Source organism: the organism of the source record quoted next, unplaced genomic scaffold, assembly GCF_019419815.1.
Source record: "Pyrus x bretschneideri cultivar Hongxiangsu unplaced genomic scaffold, Pyrus_bretschneideri_v1 Contig83, whole genome shotgun sequence".
NCBI classification, from domain to species: Eukaryota; Viridiplantae; Streptophyta; class Magnoliopsida; order Rosales; family Rosaceae; genus Pyrus; species Pyrus x bretschneideri.
In genome coordinates, this window is record NW_025999824.1 from 879,772 (window position 1) to 901,055 (window position 21,284).

The 21,284-nt window shown below is 37.3% G+C and overlaps 1 protein-coding gene across 1 annotated transcript; it reads right to left on the minus strand.

The window, feature by feature from the left end:
- Nucleotides 1–1,207: 1,207 nt before the first annotated feature.
- Nucleotides 1,208–2,966, minus strand: LOC103953184 (zeatin O-glucosyltransferase-like). The gene has a single exon (XM_009364918.3). It carries the CDS (start codon nt 2,828–2,830, stop codon nt 1,409–1,411), a length of 1,422 nt encoding a protein of 473 aa, XP_009363193.2. The 5' UTR covers nt 2,831–2,966; the 3' UTR covers nt 1,208–1,408.
- Nucleotides 2,967–21,284: the final 18,318 nt, after the last annotated feature.

A 21,284-nucleotide genomic window follows, 5' to 3' on the forward strand; every position in this document is an offset into this window, starting at 1 on the left:
TATGATTTATACCCGAGCACTTGCATTTCATTCTGGGGTTCCGACATGGCATATTCTTAAGCATGATTGGTATATATATATATATATATATATATATATATATATGTACATATGTTTATTTTCTGGGAAGTATACAGGTTTTACGGCGAGGGGTTAGACCTTATTTGTTAAATGGTTTTTGAAAAGCTTTGTTTTTGCCCACTCACGCTTTTGTTTTGCGCCCCTCCAGGTTCTAGCTATCTAGCAGGTTTGGTGGTTTCCCAGAGAGCTTTCCCGGCATTTCTGACGGACGATCACCAGTGTAGGGCCACCTTCGGGTGTACTGTTGTCGCGTCATTTTATTTTGGACTGCTTTAGGCTTTATGCTCTGAACTTGTGTCTCACTTACGCTAGCACTTATTTCTATTACCTTATGTATGCTAGTTTTTATTTATTCGTACTTCTTCTATTATTGTTTTATTAGCTTCCGCACTGTGCACATGGTTACGTCACCTCCGCGTGATGGCCAGCACGCCCTGATCTCGGTCGGGGTGTGTCAATTATGGAGACCAGAGAGAGGCGATGCAGAGGCATAGAAAGGGAAGAGAGAGATGTGTAATTGTGAGGTGTGTTATATCACCCCATTATGCCTTTATTTATAGTAGTAGGAAGGTAAATTCCTTATTGCAATGAGATTACAACTCTAATATGATAATATCTAGTCTAAGAGATATGGTAGAATCTCATAAGGATATCCTAGGATTTACACAATCACATTTCTAATCTAATAAGACTGTAACAAATAGTTATTTCTTGCACTATATTAATAAGGGGTGTGACATCCACGCACCTCTTTTTACTTCTCACACACCCCTAATTACTTTCTGTCATTTGATATTCTTCAATTCATTCAATCAGACGGCGGGAAATTAAAAGGGTGTGTGAAAAGTAAAAAGGGGTATGTGGATAGCACACTCCTATTAATACTTACGTGGGTACTTTTTTTTTTTTTTGCTAGAACTATGTGAAGAACAAATTAATATGTTATTGATTTTTAAGTAAATGTTAGATTTGTAACAATATTATTTGGATTTGTTTAGATTTCATAATTTGTGAGATATTGGATGCATAAATGCATGAGTTAAATCTTTTAAATGATGCTAGGGACCTTGATCAAACTATTTAAACAGATAAGATTTTATTCTAACAACTAGGTTGATTATAGACCGAAACTAAAATAACTCTTTTATTTTTTATTGTCAAAATAGGGCTCTTCTTTCTTTTAGCGAAGGAAACACTTGAGATTCGAAAGGAGGAGGTTGAGATTCTTAAATTTATCTCGAGCTATGACACGATGGAAATGTACGAGACTGAGTCCAAGGGCCTACAAGCCCAACAGTTAGATAACAAATAGAATACTCAAATACTATTATCTGGTGATATGAGCAATAAAGGAAGAAAACTCCATGTGAGAAGCTTCACCTTCAACCCTCGACTGGCGGACGGCAGCCCCCAACTCCGCCGCCCTCTTCCTTATCTCCTCCCCTTCTTTAGACCCCATCAATTTCTGCACACCATTTGTAACGTTCTGTGACGTGACCAGCTCATCCCTCTTATCCCAATCCCTCATCACAAACCCAACTCTAAGCAACTTTGTGATCAAAACAGTGTTCCTTGGTTGGTCAGAGTGCATTGGCCAAGCTGCTATAGGGACCCCCATGGTGATGCTCTCCATGCATGAGTTCCACCCACAGTGACTCAGAAACCCTCCTGTTGATTTGTGGGACAGGATTTCCAACTGTGGGACCCAGTCTCTAACCACCAATCCCCTACCTTTGATTCTTTCTTCAAATCCTTGTGGCAGCTCAGCCCTTCTAACCTCCCCACCATTGAAAAGGTCACCCTTATCAGCATCCCGCAAAACCCAAATGAACCTTTGCTTGCTTTCCTCCAACCCAATTGCCAGCTCTTGAATCTGCTCATCTTTCATGGCTGTGGTGGTCCCAAAAGACACATACATCACTGACCTTTGTTCTTGTTTGTCCAACCATTCCAAACACATATGTCTACTACTATTTGAATTGTTATTAGGGTACGCAACCGTTGTAGGGTTGAATGGCCCTATGGCCCAATGCTTCTTCTGATCACCAATCCTGTTGAGTAAATCCATGTATGGTCCTTCAATGGTTCTACTAGTGTTGTGAAGGTACCCTGCGTTGTTCAACTTTTGGTATTTATGTTGTTCATCAATGAAATTCCTGAACTCAACAGTGAAACAACCTTCGAGAGATGGGATGCCGTCTGGGAGCTTGACATCGAGCTCCTCGAGCTTTTTCGGCTTTCCGATTACTTCCCACAAGTACAAAAAAATCGTAAAGGCAGAGACGGAGTGGAAAGTGTAGGACTCTCCGTTTGGTATAGAAGCAACATCTTGAATGATTGAAGCCATCAATGAGTCGTGGATGACGATGACCCTTCTTCCCTTGAGTGACAACTCGCGTAAGAGCTTCGCCAGGGGCTGGCGGAGGTGGGCGGTGGCTTCGAAGGAGGGTTGGAGATGAGAAGGAAACTTGTTTGTAGCATTGGGGTTAGGAGGAGGGGAGAGGAAAGGAGGCGTTGGGAAGTCATGGAATTGTATCTTGTTGGAGACTGAGGTTTGATCCCAACCGTGGGCTCGGAGCTTGGCTTGGCGGTTGTGAGTGGCGGCACCAACGTAGTGGACGGGGATATTGTAGGCGGAGATGAGGCGAGAGAGGTGGAGGAGTTGGTTGAGGTGACCTTGTGCTGGCAACGGCACCATGACAACTACCACTTGGGATTGGTTTTGATGGTGTTGGTCACCGTCAGCCATATATGATACATCAATGAAATGAGACTTGGATGAAAGTGTTAATATGCTTAAATGATTTCAGTTTTGCGATGAATCTGAAGTGGGTTTGAGGTTCTTTTTATAGAACCAAATTGGGATTTTAAAACGTATATATATTATTAACATGGTTTCATTGGTCATGGACGTCACTATGAATCTAATAACATTTATAAGCTTTTATTCCTTTAAATTTTGTTTTGGTGTTGTTATTGATAGTCTAAAATTTTACATCTAAAAACAAAATCGCACTAGTAATGAAGGAAAAATAACTTTTGAAAGTGTCAATAATATATCTCTCATAAAAAGTTATTGACACTTCCAAAAATTTTATATTGTTATTAGTACTCTAAAAATCTCATTCTATACTCCTCACAAGTGTATTTTTCTTTCTAATTATAGAAAGTTTAAATGTGAAATGAGATTTTTGAAGTGCTAATAATAATTCCCTTATTTTTACCATTGTAAATTTTTCTTTGGCGCAGATAATTTACAATCAAATTTCATGAAAACGAGTTATTAATTGCATCTTAGGTGAAAAAGTCATTACTCAGAGGTCAAATTATCTTAAGAAAAAAAAGGTTGGCTAAAATACAAAAATCCATGTCCCTTTCACTCTTTTTGTCCTTAGCCATCGGCACTATAAAAGTTATCCATTTTTGGATTTAAAAAGTTGCCATTTCTCATTTGTTAAATAAACAACGATGGCATCAAGAAAGATACATACAGACCCACCCCTTGGCCAGATCTGTCGTCACCTTTCTGCCACCTTTGCCCCTGCCGTTTTCTGACATACCACTTGTGAGTAATCTCATTCAAAAGTTTTGGCTTTCTTAGATTGCTTAAACGGTAGGGTTTCTGTGCTTCGTTTTTCATTTTTTTTCGGTTACTTGATGGTTGCATGTTGCCAGACCGAGTTTATTGGTGGGTTGGGGAGGTTGATAAGCATTGTTCCTTTGGTGGCTATGTTGAACTTGAGGGGTACCGTCACCACTTTCACTCGATGCTAGCTAGGAAATTTGTCAGCCAACTCGAGGGTCCACCAAATTCAGAGTCTTTTATGACTACGAAATGGTTGCGAAGGGGATTGGACAGCCGACTTCATGTCTCCACTCTTGCTATATAACTTGGGTTTAACTTGTCTTGGGTGTTAGGCTTATAAGGTCATATAATTAAAACACATACGAATGCGTAACTGATCTAATTCCAACGGCAGCTATGGAAGTTGAACACGAAAGGAAGAAGGACACGGCAACACCAAGATCTTTTACAAACACCTAGCCGAGTACAACTATTTTATGACAAGCATTATGTTGTGTGTTCTAGGGCTTATAGGGACCGGTGTTTTTATATAGGCTAAAAGTTAGGGTTTCCATCCATAAAGGAATCTTAAACTTACTTTCTTAGCCTCCAAGTTATGTATCATAATCATATCCCATTAAGGATTCCATCAATCTTGCTTCCAAAATAAGACACCTTATATAAGATTGATAACTTTAAGAGATCAAATCATAATCAACATAATTCTCTAATATTACATTCCTATTATATGTAGTAGACCACTTAAAGGTTGATTTATTTTAGATAAATCCAATGGGATAATGCAAGAACTAGGCTAAGGCAAGATTCACAGTGTTTTATGACTACGAAATTGGTTGCAAATGTGATTGGACTGTCCAGTTCATCTCCGCTCTCGCTAGTTAACTTGGATTCAACTTGTCTTGGAGAAATAATGTAATAACTATGCGAAGGCAAGTTGAATTCGAAGGTCCTATTGAATACGCAGTCTTTTGTAACTGCGAAAAAGGCTGCGAATGTGATACGGACGGTCGAGTTCATCTCCACTTTCTTTAGCCAATTTGTATTCGACTTGTCTTGGGAAATAATGCAAGATTTAAGATAAAGCAAAGTAGAACTCGAAAATCCCATCGAACTCGTAGTCTTTGTGACTGCAAAAATGATAATTCGATGAGACGATTGAGTTCTATCACTCTCGTTAGTTAACTTGTATTCGACTTTTCCATCATTTAACTGTGCTTGATTGAAACCAATCATAGTACACTGAGAGATAAGCATATAGTTGCTTTGAGAACTCAAAATTTGGTATCTTGGAGCACATGCATTAACCAAAAGTTTTGTGTACATTTTCTTCATCACATTCTCCTTGATGTCGGCAACACAGTAGGGCAAACACAACAATCTTGATTTGGAGGTGAGCTCGTGTGTGTGTCGAGGAGGTGATTGGCCATCTGGATCTGAGTCTTTGCATAAAAAAATCCACACATGCCCTTCCCTCACTATGTGGAACAATCATCACTCACATTTATGTATAGGAAAAATTGGCAAAAATCCCAACAAAAAAAATAATAATAATTCAAGTTCAACTCTATGTATACTAAAGTGAGTATTCTTTAAAATTAACAAATAATGAGTATATTAGCTAATTTTCCAATAAGGATAGACTACTGCAGTTTTAGTTATTGAAATGAAACATTATGTAATCACCTTGTTTGAGTCTGAAATAATAGCTTGAATCGAGAATGGGCCAACTCGAGTTAAAAAGCCACAATCTTCAGCCCAATAAAATTCCCTAGGTCAGTCGGCTTTTTGCTCATGAAAGAATTTATTCGACCGATTCCTCATGGAAGTATGACTTCATGAGGAATTCTTATCAGTCACCTTAGCTAATTCATGGCTTCCCTTATTATATATTTCTTAGGATGTATGAAATCATGTGCTTGCATATATATGTGTATGAATGGACTAACGGATAAAACAGAAAAGATGTATGAGAAATTAATAAGTTTAATATGTGATTGTATTCTCCATAAATATTTTTTACTAGTTTTGTGGGATTTACGTAAAAGTTTCAAGTCCTTTTGGGTGTGTCTAACATTGTGTTTACATACTTTGTAGCACACTTTCCTATGGTTAAAACCTCATACATACGTGACATGCCATAAGTTCCATCTACTGCGTAACGACTATTTCTAATGATGTTGCCTACAATGTTTACCTCTCTGAAAACATGATGCCACGAGATGTTGAAGGATTAAACATCTAGTTAGCTTTCAAATCCTATATTATTAATATGGTAAGTCAGTTCGTGCACGTAACAACTATTTAAAAGTTTGAGTTGAAGTGCAACCAATTCGAGACTACCATTACAAAGTTCTGAACACAAGTTTAGTTGTTGTCACATCTTTACAATCGTGTCCCATTAGTATTTCTACTCAAAATCCACGATTTATATACATTTTTGTGCATTATTTATCAAATAATTGGTCATTCAACATCCTTGTCCGAACCAACCAGTCTCTCAACATACAGTTTGCTCCTCTGAAGGTAGAAAAGCATTCTTTTCTGCCTGCCGGAAACTTAAAGGTCCACCATGCAAAACAGTGATAAGATGAACTTATCACATCAAACTAAGAATCTTAATTTACACAGGGATAGTAGTACAGGGATAGTAGTACATGTAGAGGACCCAACGACCCATCCCTAATTTTACAATTTTATAAATTTCAAAAGTGTGAATTTACGAAAATGCCACTAGAGGCGAGATCGTTGACTTTCGTTGACCGTCATTCGTGACGTGTATGGGCTATCACTTTACTGTATTCTTGAAGTACTCGACCAGTACGAACGCAAAGGCGCAAGCAAAATCAAGGCCAGGGTTATGACGAAGGTTTTACGGAATTACAAATCTGAAAGGTACTTTTGTAAAAATTACTAATTATTATTGTATATATTTCTCATAATTATTATATTATTATTTTAACATTTATTTTGTTATTATATTATTATTTTAAAATTAGTTGAGAGAAGAGGAAGGGGGAGAGAGACGAATGAGAGGAGGAAGAAAAGAGAGATGGGGGAAGGAATTGCCTAATCAGGAAAGGAGAACAGGGAGGGAAAGAAGGAGGATGGACCAACCAAAAGAAGGAGGTGAGGAGATGACCAATGGGACGAGAGAACAAAGAGGGAAATGAGAGAAGGGGGAGAACAACCAACCAAGGCCGGATCCCCTTGACCCGGTTTCTAGCGGCTTCTTTTGTTGCCATTTCCGTCTGTTTTCCGGCAAGTTGGAGTCTCCCACCACCACCATTCGACTCAATGACATTCCCTCTTCAAATTCCACACAAACTTGATTGCAGTTAGTGGAGATTTCACGACGAACTCATGTCGTCTTCTCAAGCGAGTTCGAGGGCACCCACGGCAGCGATCCGCCGTGTCTGAAGTCACCATCGTCGACCACCACCATGGTTCAACTCCTTTTGAACCAGGAACAAGTCCCAAGCCTTGGTCGATGCGTCAGAGCATCAGAGACAACGAATCGACAACCACCATTTTCTAGGGTTTTCAACGGGTTCGTGGCAATTTGAGGCTTTTTCCGGCCAAATTGGACTTGGCCACAGGTATAAAACTTGCTCTACTCATTGAGATCTGATAGGAGCATATTCATGCGACTTAAAAGGCTTGTTCTCGTGCATTTACGTTATGTTTCTCTAGTTATTTTAGTCCTTTATGCTTCTTTTGTGAGTTTTCAGGTTCTAAGGGCAAGGTATGCAAAAGGATGCCTTTTGGAGCATTTTGGAGCAAAATCGGACTTGGATTGGATAGCTTATATTTGGAGCAAAATGAATGGACGAAATTAAAGACCAAACTATCATAACCACCTATCATTACTTATCATCACTTAACATATCATTCATTTATCACTTAACATATCATTCATTTATCACTTACCATATCATTCATTTATCAATTATCAAACCATTCACTTATCACTCACCACATATCATTCATTTATTACTTAACATATCATTCATTTATCACCACATATCATTCATTTATCACTTATCATAACCATACACTTATCACTTATCATACTCATAATCATCTACACATTTCAACCATTTAAAACATTCCACATGCTTTCACAACTTAATTCACATGCACATTCATCCACCTTTCTCCAAAGAACATCTCACATGCATTTCCACCTTCCTACTTCATCATTTCACCACCTTCTCCATCTTTATTCCACATGCATTTATCATAATTCACCCTAGCTACCACCATTCACACACACATGCACTTATTCTTTCATCATTGAACCACCAATTCAACACATGCATTCACACACCCTTTAATCATCCCCCCTTTAAGTTATGATTTTATTTCCTAACCCTACATGCATTATTTATTAACTCTTCATCATGCATCCACATTCATTCCAACACAAAACACACACATGCACTTATTCTTTCATCATTGCACCACCAATTCACCCACATGCATTTCCAACCATTCACACCCCTTTAATCATTCTCCTAGCTATCATTCACATGCTTTCCCATCCATTCTCTCCCTATATAAACCACACACACTTCATTCATTTGCATCATTCAATTCATCCCACACTTCCATTCATTCACTCCACATCTCATTCACAACACAACACACCACAAACACTTCCATTTCCTTCTCCTAGCCATGAGTTTCCCTTAGAATCCAAAAACCACCTTCCATTTCCACCAATCCTCATCCATTTCCATAATTCCCCAACACTTCCATCCCCCCAACCAACCTATCCTTAAACCTTGTGCTACAACAACGAGGAAGAGAAGAGTGCCTAAACGTTCATACAATTCAAATTTTGAGTTGTTGGAATGTTTAGGTGTTTCTTTGATTTCAAAGTTTCATTTTAATTCTCTTTGTTTTGTACGTATGAGAAATGGAAGAAAAGAGTGCTTAAACGTTCATACAATTCAAAGTTTTGAGTTGTTGGAATGTTTAGGTGTTTCTTTGATTTCAAAGTTATGAGGAACTAAACCCCCTTTAGCTAGGGGGTGATTCGAAATATATGTTTATGCTTGCATTATGATTTGAGTACTTCTAATTACGTTTCATAAGTTGTGAATTCAATTTGTTTAACTATTTGATTGATAACCTATTTATGTATGTTTATTGAGAGTCGACGCTTAATTTTCATGCATGAATTTGACGCTAGAATATAAGTGAGTTTCACGTAATAGTTATGAACTTATATTCACAAGTAGTGGAGGTTGCTTATAAACAATCGCGTTAAACAAATTCTTGGCATAAGTTTCATGCAATCATAGTAACAAATGCCTCGTCAACACTTATAGTTTTCATGATGCTTAATGATTCTTGCTTGTATCTCTATTATGCAATTCATGTAGGGAACTTGTGAGGAATGCTTTGGGTTGTCGTATGCAATCATCCAATTCATTAACTTAAGGAAAACTTGACGGTTAATTTAAGCGGACCTAATTAACCCGGAGCGTTGAGAATTCATAGTTTATTGAAAAGCAATTGGATTCGTTTTATATGCAAGTATAACATGTATGGAGATGAACCCCTTAGCTAGCCATCCCATCCATTCATTTCCGTCACATTCATTTTTATAATTTGTTTTTATTTCCAAGTTTCCATTTTACTTTAAATTCGTCCAAATCCAATCCCCCTTTATTTTGTTTTAAGTTTTAGTCTTAATCTTTCTTACTTTTAAGATTTGCATTTTTCGAGTTTAGTATAGTGTTTTAAACTTGTTTTTACGTTTTTGAAGTCAAATCCAAGTGGTTAACAATCCCTCCTAATCCCCGGTCCAGAACGATCCCTACTTACATCCATACTACAATTGTCAAAAAAGAGGGTTTAATTTGTGCGCGTATAATTCTCGCATCAAGATCTTCATTCTTGTAAAATTTGGAAATTTTTGGAGTTGTTCGATTTTCCGGTGAGTCGGGGCTGCCAACCGCCACGTGCGGTGGCACGTGGCTAGTGGGCTGAGGCTGCCTTTTTAAGTTAAATTTGATGTTCTAATTTGTTATAGTTTGATAGTTTGAACCTAAAATGGAATACTACGCCACTTGACCATTTTATGATTCAACGATTCGACCATTGGATCATCACCAAACCTTAATATATTATAGTACGTAATATTTAAGGATATTAGGAATTGGCAGATTGGGAATTTGACATATGGATCTTCCCGGATGCGTTTTCTAAGTTTGTAAACCTAAACGTCGGCTGTCACTTAATTTTGGCAATTGGTGGAGATCCGACCGTTTGATCGTTCTAAAACTTTAGGATGTTGTTCTAAAAGCGTATTGAAATTGTTGGGAAGTTACGGATCAAAAATCCGATGTTCCGGATCAAGTTACGTAGGGTTGTGGACCTTACAGTCAACCTTTGACCGACAGTTGACTTTTGGTCAATGGGTTACAAATCATCATAGAACGTCCTTAAGGATGTGTTTTATGTAAGTTACATGTTATATCGATAAGAATTCTGAGACGTAATTTGATATTTGTTCTAGGCAACGATCGTTCGTGACGCCTCGATATTTGTGCTAAGGAGTTGTAGCGAGAACTTCAGGTAAGTGTGTCTTTTCCTTTTTATAGTGTGTGTGTGTGTGTGTGTGTGTGTGTGTGTGTGTGTGTGTGTGTGTGTGTGTAATTTATAGTTTCCATTTATGCATTTGAAAAAGAATTTCTTACATATGCTTGGATTAGACAAAAGTTTATAAGAATTAGCGAAATGACGGAATTTATGAAATATGCTAAATCCTACGGGATGCGCAGGTAAGTTTATTATGTTGACTAAAATTATTGAATCGTTATGGCATGCTTATAGTTATGTAGTCTGTTCATCATTGCTGCACCCCGGTGTTTGTGCTCACCTAAGGTCAGGGCCAGTCTTTCACGTGTATGTTCACCTCCACACCAGACGCTCTCCTTGGATCCAAGTAGGTGTCAGTCATGTCGTACAGATTGCATTAGGCAACTCCGCTCGTAGGTAATCGCGAATAGCGCCAGTCTTCACGTGATTGTAGCACTAGAGCGTATATTATGATTACACCCAGTCATGTCATACAGGTCGCATTAGGCGACTTCGACTCTTGTGCTAGTATAAATTGATGAGCATCAGTTTAGTTGACAGGTTGCATTAGACGACTCTGACTTGTGTGCTAGCATAGATTATTTGAGCACCTGATTTTACTTATACTACTATTAAGATTTTGTGATTTTGGGTATCCTGTCCTTAGTTTCGAGATATTGTGCCGTAATGAATTCTTGAGATTTTGCAGGCTATGGTACATATTTTTATACTATACATAGTAAGTATATTTTGGAAACTATACTTGTTTTACGGCGAGGGGTTACAATGTTTTCGGAAAGTTTTTATAAAACTTTATTTTCAGGCCCACTCACCCTTATTTTTTTGCCCCTCCTGGTTTTAGTTGCTGAACTTTTGTATCGACGAGGATTCTTGGCAAATCTTAGTATAGGTGGCCACCTTTAAGGGTATAATCCTTATCCTACCTTACTGTACTTTAGTTATGCTCTGTCATCACATGTGAAATGGGTTTATTCCCGCTCACCAACACACTCTTATATTTAGGCAGTTTTAGATTTAAATTTATTCACATTTTCCACATCACTACACTTTATGGCTTTGTCACCTTTCAGGTGTCGGCCAACACAACTCGATTCGGAATCCTATAGGACATTTTGGATCGGGGTGTGTCAACATGTTACGCCATGTTTTTGGTCGTTGGCATTAGATAGAACGGGAAATGATCTTCGCACCTTTTTTATAGTTTAAGGTTAGAAAATTTAAGAGTGTGTAAAGAGAGAATGGATGCGAAAATCATTTTCTTATACGGAAAGACTTCCTTGCAGATATACATAAACTGAACTAGGAGAAATGCCCCACGAGATATTAGCATGAGGATGTTCAGTACGTAATAGTCCGTCGAGAAATAGAGATTGCATTTTGCAAGATGTATACTCGCTGAAAAAAAGATGAAGAAAAGTAGGAGGGAGGAATTATCCACATGTTTGATTGCTCATGGGATAAATGGATTTTTATACATAGGAATTGGGATTGAAATTTCTAATCTAATATTGGTATTTTTTTTTTTTTAAATTTATTCACTATTATTAAGAGAATGAGAAAAAGTTTAAAACTATTACAATAATTTAAAAATGAAGAGATCCAGAACGCATGGTGGAAGTTTCTAATTAACTTTTGGTTATTTTCTTTCTCTTTTAAAAAGTTGGTCATTTAGCAGGTTTCTTTTGGTGAATAAATAAGCGGGTCCTGCATTAAATTTTGGTACGGGGTACCTGAAAATTCAAGGTTCTAACACAATGGGAGATGTTTATCCCATACCCAATTTTTCTCATTCGTATGCTTTCGTATTTCCATTTCTTGCCATACTCATACATGCTAGTAATGCCTTGTTATTTACGAATTATATTCATGAGTTTAACTGGACGAAAAAACCTACAATTATTTAACTACATACAAAACATTCACCAATTTCACGTGAAATGACAGAGGAGATCCCTAACACATATATTAGCTATAAAATTTAAATATATGTCACTTGTATCACGTGTACTTATAAAGAAGGCATACATCAGCTACATAAAACAAAATATAACCAAAACAGTTTACGACATACATATTAATTTTCTTGTTAATTCACGTTATGTTGGTAATAAAGTTAGTTTAGCAACAAAAGAAACGTTTTAGTTTAACAACAAAGGAAACGTTCGACAATTTCACGTGAGACGACAAAGAAAAATAAAATAAAATAAGATAATTAATCACAATCGACCATGACAGTTGATAATAAAGTTTATCTTTATGTCACTTCACGTGGTTAAATCTTCCAAATAAAGGTTGTTGAAAGAAAAAGAAAAAATCCCTTTTAGAACGTGATTTCAAATCCTAGGCAGTGCAGACTACCATTAAAAAGTGTCGGCTGGCAAACTTGGGCTGGCTTGCGACTACATGCTCGAAAACTAAACTTGAAAGTTCGAATCCCATCATGTCGACCGAAGAAGAAAATCTTTTCCATCAGACAATCCAACACGTAAGTCTTCCATAATAGGTTAGAAATTTGAGTTTTATGAAAGTGATTTTAATTCTTGAGAAGAAATGCTAGGGAGATTGTCAAAGTAAGATTCTCTATGGACTCTCTACCACCTCATATGTTAACATCATTTTCCATACTCATATAATAAAACATTATGCTAAAAACATAAGGTGACAGAGAGTCTATAGAGTGTAAACATATTTGTGAGTATCAATGACTTATCAATCAATCACTTGATTCTCGAGTAACGTATTATTTAGGTGACTTGATTGTCGAAGTGATTTTATGGCCCAATGTGGTTAGAATAATAGATCCTTAACATCTGATTAACCTGTTACGTAATCCCTATTTATTAAAGACTTAGTGTGGTAGGATGTAAAATATATAATCGTGATAATGGGATTTCTTATTTAATAATAGGCTTAATTGAGAGATATCCCAACAACTATACAAGGATTGTCCCTGCTCTCACAATAATCATTCTAGTATGTGCTAAACCCTATTCATAGCAAGAACATATAGTTTGGAAATATTAGAAGACATTCTTATGCATAAGACGATTCTTTTGTCATCCGGAAGTGACATGTCCTTCATGTTCTACAGATAAATTCAACATAATTTTTCACATACCTAGCTCGACTCCACCGTAGCACATTATTGTCCGCTTTGGGCCCCGACCACGCCTTCAGGGTTTTGTTTCTGGGAACTCACGAGCAACTTCCCAATGGGTCACCCATCCTGGGATTGCTCTCGTCTCGTACTCGCTTAACTTCGGAGTTCCTACGAAACCTGAAGCCAGTGAGCTCCCAAAAGGCCTCGTGCTAGGTAGAGATGGGAATATACATATAAAGCTTACATGATCCACTCCCCTGGGCAATGTGGGATGTCACAATCCACCCCTCTTAAGGGCCCGACGTCCTCGTCGGCACACTTCCAGCCAGGGATTAGCTCTAATACCAAATTGTCACATCCCGGCCCGGGCCCCCACCACATCCCTAACTCAACTCCATCATAGCACAATATTGTCCGTCTTGGGCCCCGACCACACCCTCACGGTTTTGTTTCTGGGAATTCACGAGCAACTTCCCAATGGGTCACTCATCCTGGGATTGCTCTCGCCCCGTACTCGCTTAACTTTGGAGTTCCTATGGAACCTGAAGCCAGTGAGCTCCCAAAAGGCCTCGTGCTGGGTAGAGATGGGAATATAATATAAGAATTACATGATCCACTCCTCTGGACGATGTGGGATGTCACATAATTACTTCTCTATTTTATATTGATTCGATTTATTATATTCGTGATCCTAATGTCTTGTTGTTGTGATTCCAAAATATGTCTTACATGTATCAAAGCCACACAACAAGCTTAGGTAGGGATGGCAACGGGGCGGATTGGGTTCGGATGTGCCATCCCCATACTCGAACTCGTTTATTTTCCTCAAACCTGAACCTGTAGAATCCCTGAACAAGTTTTCCCCATAACCAAACCCGTGAGGTGACAGATTTTTGATCGGGGAATGGTTTTCCCCATTATGATATTTATATTATTATTTATATTATTAACTAAATGAAGAATATTTAAAAAAAAACAAAAAGATATTAAATAAATTGCTATTATTAATACAATTGATACAATGCATCTAATAAGTAATATTAAAATTTTATATTACTAAGAAAACATTTACACTCTTGAAAATTATGAGCATATAATTCCTATTATTAATGATATAAAAGTAAATAATTAATTTCATATTTAATACTGCATGATTATTAACAACCCCTTTTCATATAATAAATATTTATATTTTTTTATTCATAGATGAAATGGTTCGGTTTCGAGTATGGGTTTGGGGCAGATACCCTAATAACCATAACCAAACCCGAAACCGAAAAATTTACTCGACGGTTACCCATAACCGTAAAATACCCAAAATTTTATGCCCAAATCCGAACCATTCGGATTGGTTACTTGCGGGGATCAGATTTGATGGGTTAAATTGCCATCCCTAAGCTTAGGTTTTGTTGTAAAGTTGGTTCGATCCTCCACAATTCGACTATATCCATAGTGTATTTTGCAAAATAAAAAACGAAATAGGTAAAGGTGCCAATCTCTTGCCTTAATTTTCTCTGAGTCCTAAATTGGATTAAAATTATTGTTGAAAAATTCATGTTATTGAGATAACTAAACTAAGTGATTATTTTAATCGACTTTGTTTTAGAATTAAAACATGAATTTGAGTTTGGATTATCTTATTGGGCTTCATTTTAATATTTGTGCGACCTATTTTTTTAATATTCACATAAGTATGTCTTCTCGAATATTAAAATAAAATAAAAATCGTGATCATTATTTATGTTTTTACTTTTGAAACTTTTATTTGTGAACCTTGAAATTTTGAGGAATGTTTGCCCAGGTGTGAGAAATAATATATTATGGGCTTCACACTCATCAATTTTGCATCCGCTTAATGTTATGTTGTGGGAAGATAAAACGTAAATTATCATACTTGTTTATATTTTATTTGTTATATGTAACTAACCTATTTGATACTCCCACTCCCACATATGTTTGTCCAACACCCAATTCCAAATCTCATAAACCAATCACCATGAATACACCCCCTGAAAAAATAAATAAAACCAAAGCCTGCAACAAGCAGCCACACTCAAGTTGCAGTGGTGGTAGGCGTCATTACAACCATCTGTTTTCAGGAATACTTCGCTCAAACCACTCTCTTTTCTTTTGCAAGAGAAAACACGTTCAGTTGGTTGGGGAATCGAACTTATTCGTCGTGAGTTGAGAAATGTTCAAAGGGCAAACCAAGAAATAAAAACAGAAGCAACGGGGATTCTTGCCTCCCTCCACCATATGAAATACTTGAACAAACTAAACCATTGGAGAAATCCAAGGGTTGCACCTACGCTAAGGAGGAAGTGGAATTGAGGAAGAACTTGTTGTGCATGAAGGGGTCAATTCTTTTAAGCTTTATGCCCAATTTGTGCTGCCCAATAATCAAGCCATTCATAATGTAACTGTACACGAGATCCTTGCATTTGGTAATGATTCACTGAATTAAGTTTCTGTATGTGAGATTTGTACATTCCAGACGGCGGTGCTCTACCCCAATTAACCCAAAATTGTTTACTAAATAGGGAAAGTTATTAGGCGGCGTAAGGCGGATGCTTGGGCGGGCTAGAAGGAAGCTGGACGGTCTAAGCAGCCTAGGAAAATACGACTGGTCTAGTAAGAAGCAGGCGGACGCTGGCCAATATGGATGCTCTGCGCCTTGCCGTCTTCTCTCCCCGAGTCTCGCCATCTCCCTCTCAGTGTGACGATGGTTTACAAGACGAAAGAGAGAGTATGGATCTGCAATTGCAGATGTCGTGATATGGCTGACGGCGGTAATGGTTTTTGCAGTGAGCAGTTTAGGGTTTTATTGTGAAAAATGTGAGTCGGTGAATGCACTGATTGGGAATCACGAGACTGTAGGAAATATAGGATAACAAATGGATTAGATGGCCTTGGGTTTTTGGTTAGGGTCCATTGCGCCCATTTATAATGGATTGGACAATTCTATTCAAAGGTGAAACAAGGAATACAAGGCACAACCTTACATTTTATTAATGAAAAAGGCCCAAAAACATTTATAGGCTTAGAAAATAATACAAAAGGTCTAAAAAAAAATAACATATTATTCAATGTTTATTCACATATTATGTAGGAAATTGATTAATTTATATGACGTATAATAAAATTACTTAAATCCGCCTAGGCGCTCGGCGCTAGCCTGCCGCTCGACTAGCGCCTAGCGTTTTTTAGAACCTTGAGTGGGACAAGTACATGTTTTTTGGAGCACAAGCATATGTGCAATGTCTTTAACGTTGGGTGTAGGGGTTGGATAACATGTTTTTTAGTTCTCAAATGTTCAAACTATGTGTTTAACATTGCTTGTGGGAGTGGTCATATGTTTCCTGTACTTGTCAGATTTTGTGTCAATGGTCATTATGAAAATTTATTTTGTGCTTCTGGAAGGACCTAACTAACAAGACTGCAGCAGAGTGGACACAAATATTCATAACTACTTATAAACCCACACATAACCAAAACTGTCAAATGTCACACCCCATTAAATGTGACTATACGAACTAAATAATTCCTAGCAACCACAACACATCCTTAATGTAGTTATAGAAAAAGGTTAAAGATTTGGATTGAATTTGGAACCAACTGGTTGTAAACTGTATTTGAACTGAATATACCTACAATAGACCATCATATATTCATCCTGTCCATCTAGATTTTTGTTGGTGTAGATAATTTAATGCCATCTTAATTTATCTCCTATAAATACAAGTGAAGGACAATACATGTCCCAACACTCACTTCATCCACAACCATGGCAACCACATATGTCATTTGTGATTCGGGGTGTAATGTTGATTCCAATGATCCGACTGATCAAATGGCACAAGTAAATATCAAATTCGAAAATTACTCATGGTTCGTCACTGTGTGGCATCAAAAGTGTGACGAATAGGAGTCCGCCTTGGTTGCGTTACAACAAAAGTTGTACGAAGAGTTGTACAAATCGGCCAAGTACAAGCGCCAAATACATAGCCCAATGCGTAAGCATGATGAACTAGTTCTAAAGGAGGAGGAAGATGTATATTGTACGTCAATAACTTTATGGGCAATGATGCGAAATATATTAAGCACACAAATTAAACCCTCTTCTGACAATTGTAGCAAAGTATGTAAGTAGGGATCGTTCAAAACCGGGGATTAGGAGGGATTGCTAAACTCTTGAAAACTGACCTAAGAACTCCAAAACAAAGTTAAAAACACTAATTTGGACTCAAAGAATGAAAAACCAAAGTTAAAACACTAAAACAAAACAAAAACTCAAAACAGCAACTAGAAGACTCAAAACTGCCTAAAAACCACTTTCTGGGCAGTTTTGAGCACCTACACTAATTTGGACGAAATTGGTTGAAAACTTGACTCAAAACACTTAAAAACATGAACCAAAACAATTTCTAACTAAATTGAGACTTCAAAGTAAAGGGGGATTTGATTTGGACGAAATTAAAGTTGAGAAAACAGATTGCAAAGTAAAACTGATTTTGAAACGTTTTTGGGGTTTTTAATGGATGATGGACTAGTTAGGGGTTCTTTCTCCACACATGACAAGTATGCAAATGACTCGATTTCCAGTTATTCCTTCATAGAATTATGAATGACAATGCCCCAAATTAACCATGACATCACTAGTTAATTCTCAAGTTTTCCTTGTGTTATTGAATTGGATGACATCATACGACAACCCAAAGCATTCTTCAAAAGTTCCTTACATGACATCATAATAAAGATACAATCAAAGATCATTACGTTCAATGAAAACTATAAGCATTGACAAAGCACTTGTGACTATGACATCATGACACTTATGCTAGGAATTGAACTTAACGCGATTGTGACTAACAACCTTCACTACTTGTGAATATAAGTGTGTGACAATTATGTGAAACAAACTTATATTTTAGCATCATATTCATGCAAGCCAATTAAGTGTCGACCCCTAATTAACAAACACAAATATGTTATTACTCGCACAGTTAAGCCAATTGCATTCACGATTCAAGAACTCATAACTAGAATTTATCAAATCATCTTGCACACATAGTTATGGCTTCAAAATCACCCTAACCAATAGGGGTTTAGCCACTCATGTTCATAGCAAAATGAAAGGAAAATAAATTAAACATTGAAATCATAAAACGAATTACACCTAGAATGCACCAACGACGAAGCTTGAGCATCCAAGAGTCCTTCCTTCTTTCTCCTTGCTACGGCACAAAGGTGGATGGGATGGTTGGGATGTGTTTTAGGATCAGGGATTATGGAATTGGATGGAGGATAGGCACGGCAAGGTGTAGTGTTTGGTTGGAATTGTGTTTCTAGGATTTTAGGATGTGTAGAGTGGTGTGGCTAGATGAATGGACGAAAATTGGGTGAATGAGTGATCCCCTTAGTGCCTTGCTGCAAAGCCTTATTTATAGGGCTAGGAAATGTTTAGAACTTAGTTGAAACCAAAAGGTTTTTGTACCAGAAATTCTATACATGAAACACTTAAAGGATATATGTGTGTAGCTTGGACAAGGTAGGAGACAAGATAGGACGGCTAGGAGACAAGGTAGGACAGCTAGGAGACAAGGTAAGACGGCTAGGAGACAAGGTAGGACGGCTAGTGACAAGCTAGGACGACTAGGAGACAAGCTAGGACGGCTAGGAGACAAGGTAGGATGGCTAGTGACAAGCTAGGACGGCTATGAGACAAGGTAGGACGGCTAGTGACAAGTTAGGACGCCTAGTGACAAGCTAGGACGGCTATGAGACAAGGTAGGACGGCTAGTGACAAGCTAGGACGGCTAGGAGACAAGGTAGGACGGCTAGTGACAAGCTAGGACAGCTTGTTCTTCCAATACAGAAATTAGGCACCATGTGTGAATAGATAAAGCCTTCTAGAAATAAGGTTTTTAGGCCCCCTTGCAGCTCCCTAACTGAATTCAAGCCTTCAAATTCGTCCATCCTCATGCCTCCATGCTTGCACTATCCAATCTTGGCCCAAAAATGCTCTAGAATGCTCCAAATTGCTTCTTTTTGCATACTTTGACACTAAAACCTGAAATTGCACGAAAATGACTTTAAACACTAAACTAACTAAGGAAAAACAACATAAATGCATGAGAACAAGCCAATTAAGTCGCATAAAAATGCTCCTATCAAATTCCCCCACACTTAGCTTTTGCTAGTCCTCGAGCAAAACAAAGAAATAAAACAAGACAAAACAAACAAACATAATCTAAACCTTCCAACGTTTGCCTCAGGGATTTCCAATGCACATGACATGTTAAAGATTATCATTCCCACAGATTTGAGTCAATTTAACATTTAAGCACATGCTTAATCATAGTCACTACTTACTAGTTCACAATTAACCAATTAAAACAATGTTTTGAATGTAGTAACATGCCTTAGAGAATTCCCTCAATCCTTAATAGATTTGCACTCTATTTTCACTCAGATTTTCTAACTACACACCCTATACTAGTTATATGTGAGAGAATTGATGTAGATATAAAAACGAATGCTCACATATATGTATCACAAAGAACGCAATTTCCGGAGTTAATAGGCATGTTTAGATATGATCTCATGAATGGAATGCTACTACTTAGATGCGAGAACCAGTGACACCATATGCTCATACCAAATTCAAACTCAACAAATTGAAACACATAACACTCAAGATAGAAGTTTAAGGGTTGCAATGGGGCTTGGGGTATTGGTTAACAAAGAAAGGATAGGGAAAACAAACGTTCTTCAAGCATTAGTAAGCAAAGTAATGAAATTAAGACTTAGAATTCACTTAGTTTGCAGAAATTAACTTAAAAACACAAGGGGAAGACTTTAAACAACTTCTTGGGGCCGAATTCAACTTTTTGGACCCTTTCTTCAACAAACAACACCTTGGAACTCTTTTTCTCATGTTGTTCAACTCTTTTCATACTTTTTTTTTTCTTTTTTTTTTTCTTTTTTTTTCACGAATTTTTCTTTTCTTTCCTTTCTACCCGTGCTTATGGCACATAATTCTCAAAATAAAAACTTCCCCCACACTTGGTTTCTGCCATAAAGGAATTCCATTTGAATCATGCTTACTATACTTTAAGAACGAGGGTATGGATAGTCCTAATCTAGGCTAGGTGAGGGTAATGTGGGTTAACAAAGAAAAGGCTAAACAAGGCTCAATGGGGTTAACACCTAAACATATAATGGAGTAGGGCACACGGCTTTTTGGCTAAAGTGGTGGTCACTACACAACTTCATCTTGAATATGTGTTATGCTAATCAATACCATGCTTTGAATGAAATGGGCATGACTTCTAGTGTTTGGAACTAAATGATGAAACGCCTTCTAAGTAGCAACCAAGCAAAGAATAATGAGATCATGCAACGATTTTAGAAAACAAAGAATGCACAGATTTTAACTCTCCAAATAAACGTTTAGGCTCAAGTCTCACAAGGTTGTAACGTTAATTTGAGTTCCTTCCTTCAAGCATGTTACAAAAACTGATTTTTTTTTTCTTTTATGATTGCATGTGAATTCATAAGTTATAACCACAACCAAGCATAAACATAGAGTAAATCAAACTTTCATCCATGTTAATCACTCTCTTTAACAGCCATGTATTTAAAAACCAAATCCTCATCATTGTGTTGGAAGGTACCCTAAGACACAAACAAACACACAAAAACAACTCTTTTTTGGGTTTTTTTTTTAAAACAAATTTTTCAAATTTTTCTTTGATTTTCGGATTTTTACTTCAAAACATACTAAAACACACCAAAACTGCTTAAAAACACTTAAAAACAGCAAGGAACAAGTTTTGAAATAATGGGTGATAAAATCCCACGAATTTGCATGAAAAACACTTAGTTACCCCCCCACACTTAAATCAA